Genomic DNA, 8591 nt, shown 5'->3' with positions numbered 1-8591 from the left:
GATGTCTAAAAATATTAATCTGCTACTAGCAACAGAAGTGCCATCAACAGCAGACTTCTTTACCAGTGGTAAGTCTGCATACCCTCTCTCTCTGCCCCTCCCCCAACCCGAGTCATCCTGCTAGTTCCACTGTGTGCATCCATAGACCCCTTCATTATCACCTCTTCCACAGCCAACAATGGACCATTGTGGGCTCCACCTTTCCTTGGTCATCGGTGCCGGCTCTGATTTGTTCCGAACCTTTTCATACCTCTAGTTTCCCTCTCCCCTGATTCTCAGTCTGAAGAAGGGTTTCGACCTGAAATGTCACCTATTCATTTTTTTCCAGAGATGCTGCCTGACCCGCTGAGTTACTCCGGCTTTTTGTGTCTATCTTCGGTGTAAACTAGTATATGCGGTTCCTTCCTGCACAGCAAGTCTAAATGACCTTGTTACAATAGTTCCAGTTTAAATTGACATTACCGATTGAAGATTCAAAGAAAATTTGACTCTGCAGTGTTGAGGTTTTTAAAGCAACTCATGAATTATTTTCAAATGAAATTTATTCATTTTTAGTACATCATTTCAACACTGACACTTGCATTTAAAAATTGTGTGAAGCTTGACAACACGTCTTCCTTTACAAGGTAATTGCACAAAGAATAGTTATTGCCGGATCAGAAGGGAACTGAATAAGAGGTGCTGTCCGAAATCCCACTTACTTTCATTTGTCAACTCGCATCCGCTTGGTAGGGTTGCTCCCTGACCCAAAGAATGAGTGACGTTCATGACCTCTCAATGCTCATCAGGGCAGTGAATGGTCATTTATTTCAATACATCCCCATCAGATCCATCAGAGTCGTTTTGGAGAGTGGAGAAGGAGGAGGAGGGAGAGCTACATCCATAATCAACAAGAGACTCCGCTTGTTTATCTGTGTCTTCAAAGGGGGTTGGAGTCCAACCAGCCCACCCACCCTCTTCGTGGAGGTCAGTTGAAGCAGCATTTTCTGGACAAACAGTGCAGCGGTAAATCCTATCCTACCCCCACGGCAAACTAAACACTGTTTTTGGCTTTCGTCACAGTATGGCGTACGTATTGCACACTTTCGCCATGCGGGAGACCGCTCTAAACAAAGTCTGTGAAATCGTCCACGGTGGACATCAGCCTCTTCCTCTGGCCGGTCTCGCTCCCGACAGACTGTGACTGCGACAGGTGCTGCGGGAGGTAATGGTGGTGAGGGAGGTGCTGCTGCTGTGCTTGGTGGTGGTGGTGGTGGTGGTGGGGATGGTGGTGGTGGGAGCTCTTACTCTGGTTCGCAGCGTGCATGTGTATCAGAGAGATTCCGGCGTTCTGACGATACTGCAGATCCTCGCATACCTGGGCCAAAGGGAGAAAAACCCCCCATCATTTCAAGAATAAACTTTATTTGAGCAAGAGCGTGGAAACAGGCCCTTCAGCCCAACATGCCCATGCCAACCAACATGATGCCCCATCTACACTAGTCCCACCTGCCTGCACTTGGCCCATGTTCCTTCAAACCTATCATGTTCACGTACTAGGAGCAGGATTAGGCCATTCGGCCCATCAAGTTACTCAGCCATGGCTGATCTATCTTTCCCTCGCAACCCCATTCTTCAGCCTTCTCCCCATAACCCCTGACACGCTTACTATCCTATCCATGTACCTGCCTAAATGATCCTATGTCTTATGAACATGAGCTTTATATGGGGAAGATGCAGAGTGCAGAATATAGTTCTCAGCATTGTAGGGCATCAGTTTTAGTTTAGAAATACATGCGGAAACAGGCCCTTTGGCCCACCAGGTCCGCAATGACCAGCGACCCTTGTACATTAGCACTATCCTACACACAAGGGACAATTTACAATATTTACTGGTCAATTAACCTAAAAATCTGTATGTCTTGTAGTGTGGGAGGAAACCGGAGCACTCGGGGAAAACCTACACAGTCACAGGGAGAACGTATAATCTCCGTACAGACAGCACCCATAGTCAGGGTCGAACCCAGGACTCTGGCGCTGTAAAGCAGCAATTTAATTTAGTGTAATTTACAGATACAGTGCGGAAACAGGCCCTGCGGCTCACCGAGTTTGTACTGACCAGCAATCCCTGCACAATAACACTACACTAGGGACAATTTTTACATTTATACCAAGCTGATTAACCTACAAACCTGTGCGTCTTTGGAGTATAGGATGAAACCAAAGTTCTGGGAGAAAACCCAAGCAGTTCACGGGAACGTACAAACTCCGTGCAGACAAGCACCCATAGCTATGATCGAACCCGGGTCTCTGCCGCTGTTTAGACCACAATTCTACTGTTGCACCACCATGCGTGTTCCATAGACAAAGTAAGTCCAATGCCCGCAATGGGGTAGAGGTGAATCGGGCATAACCCTAGTTCATGGAAGGACCTTTCACAAGTCTGATGACAGAGGGGAAGAAGCTGTTCCCAAGTCTGATGTGCTTTCAAGCTTCTGTATCTTCGGCCAGATTGGAGGAGGAAGAAGGAGGAATGATCGGGAACATTTATAACAAAAAACTAGCTATTTACCCCTGAAGGTGTATGCCAGAGATTGTGCCCCACCCTCCATGAGCTGAATTGTCTGCGTGTTTGTATAACCTCCCCGCCAATCTGCCTCCCTTTTCTCTGCCATGGCAAATTCCACACTTTAAGCATTTCGGATCAGGATGTTTCTGCTGAACTTCAATTTTACGTTCATGTCAGGGAACCCAGTTATGAATACCTTGGATCGAATACGTTTGATCTGGCGTAGCCTCGCTAGCCACTTGCTTGCGTAGGCTTCTGAAGGGACTGCACTTTTGTGGTGTACAAGAGAAGCCATCTGCAACAAAGGAACATAAAGCATATATAGTAATTAGTAAAATGTCAAAAGTGTTTAATCGTCATATGTACCGAAAAAGGAACAATTACATTATTTTTTGCAACAGCAGAACTGGTCAGTAAACACAGTAATCATAGATAATGTAATAAAGTGTACAGGTGATCGCTGGTCGTCACAGACTCAATGGGCCGAAAGGCCTGTTTCCATGCTGTATTTCTAAACTAAACTAAAGTCAAAGATTAATAGGAGGGTTGTCTCCCTTGAAAATGGGTGGGGTCTGAGTACACCATCTCCAATCACAGACCATGACTACTGTCGACAACTCTACCGAGATGTGGGTTGTAATGGTTGTAACGGGACAGTAAGGAAAGGTAACGATAAAAGACATATCTTAACCCAACTTCAAAGTGTAAAATTCCTCAAAACCAGGCGGCTTCTCCACTCTGGATGCACGTTCGGTACATTAACCTGTGATGAGCGTTTGATGACGCTGGGCCTGTACTTGCTAGAGTTTGGAAGGATGAGGGTACACCTCATTGAAACTTACTCAATAGTGAAAGGACTAGGTAGAGTGGGTGTGGAGAGGATATTTCCACTAGTGGAAGAGTCTAGGACCAGAGGCCATAGCCACAGAATAAAAGGACATAGCTTCAGAAAGGAGATGAAGAGCAATTTATTTAGTCAGAGGGTGGTAAATCTGTGGAACTCATTGCCACAGACGGCTGTGGAGGCCAAGTCATTTGATATTTTTAAGGCGTAGATTGACAGATTCTTGATTAGTAAGGGTGTCAGGGGTTATGGGTAGAAGGCAGGAGAATGGGGATAAGATGGAATGATAGATCAGCCATAATTGAATGGGGGAGTAGACAATGGGCCGAATAGCCTAATTCTACTTCTATAACATGAATTTATAATCAAAAAAAGGAAAAAGAAATAAACCGAAATTAGTGCAAAACAAAATCCAAAAGTTCCTAGTACAACCACAATAGATTGTAGTTCAGTTGGTGTTTGTCATGTTTGAGAGCCTGATGGTTTTTGGAAAGAAGCTGTTCATGAACCTGGAGGTCACGGTTTTCAGACTCTTATACCTTTATCCCAATGGAAATGATCATCAAAGCTATGCATCACGTTGACTTGGTCTTGATGTGGCAGCCTCTAAAAGTGATGGCCTCATGAAGACACCTATAGCTGTAAAGATTAACAGCTCAGCAGTGATCGAAACTGATTCTCGTGAAGCTTGGGATAATTATGGTGGCACAGTGGTTGCAACGGTAGACATCCAGGTTCGATCCCGACTACGAGTGCTGTCTGTACAGAGTTAGTACGTTCTCTCCATGAATGCATGGGATTTCCCCGGGTGCTCCCGGTTTCCTCCCATCTCTCAAAAGACGTGCAGATTTGTAGGTTAATTGGCTTCTGTAAATTGTCTGGATAGAACTAGTGTACAGGTGATTGCTGGTCGGCACGGACTCAGTGGGCCGAAGGGTCTGTTTGCACGTTGTATCTCTAAATTAAACAGTTCTGACTGGAAAAGTGACCGAGAGACTCGGGTGTTTCAGTCTCAGTCCAGTTCCTTGTTTCTCCATTTTGACTACTCGTAAGCCCCTCATGGTATGCCTACTTTGAAGAAGCTCTCCCCCTTTCTCTGAACAGTCTGAAGAAGGGTCCCGACCCAAAACGTCACCCATCCATGTTCTATGGAGATGCTGCCTGCCCTGCTGAATTACTCCAGTACTTTGTGTGTGTTTTGTTTTGTAACCCAGGAACGGCGGTTCCCTGTGTCTACAGTCTGACTGTGTTGACTGAAGTCAATGGAAAGGGAAAAAGAAAATTCATGCAGGGTGGTGAAAGATAAAATTAATCTCAACTTATTTCTCAGACCAAAACGCTAAACTAGCGAGCAAATAAAACAAAGTGCTGAAGGAACTCAGCAAGTCAGGCAGCATCAATGGAAGTGAGAAGACAGATTAAGTTTCGGGTCGGGATCCTTCTCCAGACCAAACAAGTGATATCCTTCTCCTAAAGAGCTGAATGAACCATTAAAATGACCCTATTAAAATGAACAGAAAAATAAAATACACTTACATTTGCATGTAAAGCCATTTGACGCACCAAGAGAGGGAGGTTCTTGTCGGACACAATCCTAGCCACACTTGTGTCAACTAGCCCCTCCATATCTACAAGAAGAAAACACATCAGTAAACCACACATACAAATATTAATCTTTAATACTCAAGCAAATGTTTAAAAAACATTTGGTTAGGTACACGGATAGGATAGGTTTAGAGAGATATGGGCCAAACGCCGGCAGGTGGGAGCTAGTGTAGTTGGGACATTTCACTCGGTGTGGGCAAGTTGGTCCAAAGTGGCTGTTTCCACTCAGTATGTCTCCATAAATGATTCCCTGAATGAGGATTCGATTTACTATGTTTGATTAAGTAACATTTAAGCATTTGAGATAACTTGAATTTAAATAGATAATCACAAATATTTTGCAGCTCGGCAAGACTTTGGTTTGGGGGCATTTGGAGTACCATGTGCAGTTGTGGTGGCACGATTAGAGGAAGGATGTGGAGGCTTTGAAGAGAGTGCAGGTTTACCAGAATGCTGTCTGGATTAGATTGTATTATCTACAAGGAGAGGTTGGATTTTTTTCTCTGGAACGCTAGAGGTTGAGAGGAGACCTGATAGAAGTATATAAAATTAGGAGAGGCCTAGATAGGGTAGACAGACAGAACCTTTTTGCAATGGTAGAAATGTTAAATATTAGGGGGCATAGCTTTAAGGTCAGAGGGAGAAAGTTTACAGAAGATGTGCACTACGTTTTTGTTTTAAACAGAGGGTGGTGAATGCCTGGAAAGAGCTGCCAGGGGTGGTTTGTTCAGATACAATAGCGGCATTTAAGAGGCTTTTAGATAGGCAAGTGGATATGCTGGGAATGGAGGGATATGGATCACATGCAGCAGATGAGATTAACGGACATTGTGGGATGAAGGGCATGTTCCTGTGCTGTACTATATTCTATGCATTTACAAGGAAGGGTAAACCAAGTAATGCCAGACATTAGAGACTGGTAGTAAGCTGTGTGCAAGAGAACATTATACACTTGTAGCCAACTTAAAAACAACAACAGCAAACATTCGTACTTTGAGGAAATCCATTGCACATTAAGCCTCCACTCACCTTGGCGTGCTTGTAGTGTTACCAGGTTGCTTTCAAAGTCCAGAGGTTTAATTATTATTTCCACAAAGTTAAACTGACCCTATTAAAATAAACAGAAAAATAAAAACCGTCAGTGATCAAACAATAGGTTTCTCAAAAAAGTTCCTCTGCATTTTCCTCATAATCCACATGGCGTTCAGCTTAGAGCTGCTAGTAAAGTTGGGAACTTAAAACTCTGCAAATCTGATGTGGAGCAAGTAATGCAAGTAAATGCAGGCAGAAAATAATGTCACGGTTCCCTCTCCAAGATTCATTGGGAAGGTTAATAACAGTATTAGTCCAGTTACAGCCAAATTCTGCAAACATAACAAAAAATATTCATAAAATTCTGCGGTACAGTGGCGCAGCGGTAGAGTTGCTGCTTTTGAGCGCCAGAGACCCGGGTTCGATCTTGACTATGGCTGCTGTCTATACAGAGTTTGCACGTTCTCCCTGTGTCCGCGTGGATTTTCTCCGGGTGCTCCGGTTTCCTCCCACATTCCAAAGATTTGCAGGTTTGTAAGTTAATTGGCTTCTGTAAATTGACCCTCATGTTTAGGGTAGAACTAGATGATCGTTGGTCGGTGTGGACTTGGAGGGCCAAATGGCCTGTTTCCACGCTGCTTCTCTAAACTATACTAAAAATTACACACCAACAGATTATATGCCCCAATATGCCACAATGGCATTAATATTACCAACAATCTGTCGTGGACCAACCACACTGATGAGACAGTCAAGAAGGCACACCGATGTTTCTACTTCCTGAGGAGACTCGGGAAATTCGGCATGTCTCCAGTGACTTACAAACTTCCACAAACGCACCATGGAAAGCAGACTGTCAGGTTGCATCACAGCTTGGTTTGGGAACAGCTCTATCCAAGAACGCAAAAAATTTGCAGAGTTGTGGATGTAGCCCAGTCCAGCACACAGACCAGACTTCTCACCATCGACTCCATTTGTACCTCACGATGCCTCAGAAAAGCAGCCAACATAATCAAAATCTTGTCCCACCCCAGTCATTCCTTCTTCTCCCCATTCCCGTCTGGCAGAAGGTACAGAAGCTTGAAAGCATTCACAACTAGAATTGGAAACAGCTTCTTCCCCCTCTGTTTTCAGGCTTCTGAACGGTCCTTCCATAAGTTATGGTACTGCCTAATTCACCGCTGCCCCATTGCAGACATTGGACTTTGTCTCTGCAACTGATATGCTACAATGCTGAGAACTATATTCTGCACTCTGTATCTTCCTCATTGCTCTATCTGTTGTGCTTAAGTTTGACTCCTTTGTATTTCAGCATAGTATATCTGATCTGATTGGAGAGCATGCAAAGCAAAGCCTTCCACAGTACCCCAGTACATGTGACAATAATAAACCTGAACCTAACTAAGGAATGATTTGCTCCGAATACTGCACCTCAGACCCATTACACCACAATGTCATTGCAAAGCCAATAACAATCACAATAATAATTTATTAGGCAAGTATGTTCTGGAACATATGAGGAATTTCATTTGCCAGGCCAGTCATCCAAATAAAAAGCAACAGAACACACAAAACACATTTGGACATAAACATCCATCACAGTGACTCCTCCACAATCCTCTCTGTGTTGGAAGGCGAAAAAAAGTTCAATCTCTTCCCTTTCATTCCCGCGGTCGGGGGCCTTGAGCCCTCCATTGACGGGACAATCTTGATTCCAGTAGCCGGCGGCGTTTGGGCCCTCCGCATCGAGGCGATCGGGGGGATGTTAGCTCCCCCGTGCCGGGCGATTGAACCCCGGGTCGGGGCTGGTCGAACCTTCCACGACATTGGAGCTCCCGACATCCACGGCCTCTCCCGAGAATGCGAGCTCCCGATGTAATGTCCGCAGGATGCGGTTTGAGCGATCACAGGCAAGGGATCGACTCCGATGATGTCCACGCCCGCGGGGGCCCAATGTCAGTCCGAGGAGGCTCCATCGGTGGTAGGCCGCAGAGCGACCGGAGAATGCGATACGAAAATTAATCGCATCTCCGGCAAGGTAAGAAACTGAAAAAAAAATGTTCCCCCTCCCTCTCACCCCACATAAAACAAACTGAAGAACATTTACATGAATTTTTAACACACACTAAAAATATAAAAAAAGATGAAAAACACGACTGTTGGCAGAGCTGCCAATCGTTCGGCGCCCCTGGTGGTAAACACACCCGAGATCAATAGTGTACATCAAAACCACTTAGTACTTAAGACACAGTGAATGCCAAACTATTACAGCAACTCCAAAGCTTGGAACACTTCAAACTGCAACACCCTGAAGCCTAAACCATCCCAAAGCACCACACATTGGACCCATAAAAATCAATGGATGAAAGACATCATCTACACAAACCAATACTGCTCTTTATAAGCATGAAGCACATCAAAGACATGACTCCTCAAACACAACAGCTCAAGCTAATACAGCACCACAAACAAAAACTAATGAAGCACCTCAGACCCATAAAACACCCTAAATAAATACAGCAACTCAGACCAGAAAGAATGCAAAACTAATAAAGCACCCAA

The 8591-nt window shown here is 44.6% G+C and overlaps 1 protein-coding gene across 10 annotated transcripts in view; it reads right to left on the bottom strand.

Moving 5' to 3' along the window:
* Nucleotides 1–524: 524 nt before the first annotated feature.
* tsc2 (TSC complex subunit 2) overlaps nucleotides 525–8591 on the bottom strand; it is a 96518-nt gene continuing 88451 nt past the window's right edge. For 8 of the 10 annotated variants that reach the window (XM_033016788.1, XM_033016787.1, XM_033016791.1 and 5 more), the window contains 4 exons: nucleotides 6027–6105; nucleotides 4929–5020; nucleotides 2745–2843; nucleotides 525–1357 (listed from right to left, as the gene is read on the bottom strand). In XM_033016788.1, the coding sequence (XP_032872679.1) occupies nucleotides 1106–1357; nucleotides 2745–2843; nucleotides 4929–5020; nucleotides 6027–6105 (522 nt within the window). In that variant the 3' untranslated portion in view covers nucleotides 525–1105. The remainder of the gene's footprint in view (nucleotides 1358–2744; nucleotides 2844–4928; nucleotides 5021–6026; nucleotides 6106–8591) is intronic. The other 2 variants (XM_033016796.1, XM_033016795.1) reach the window with 1 other exon arrangement.

This window comes from Amblyraja radiata, unplaced genomic scaffold (assembly GCF_010909765.2).
Source record: "Amblyraja radiata isolate CabotCenter1 unplaced genomic scaffold, sAmbRad1.1.pri scaffold_4_ctg1, whole genome shotgun sequence".
NCBI classification, from domain to species: domain Eukaryota; kingdom Metazoa; phylum Chordata; class Chondrichthyes; order Rajiformes; family Rajidae; genus Amblyraja; species Amblyraja radiata.
This window is presented reverse-complemented; position numbering and strand designations above follow the sequence as displayed.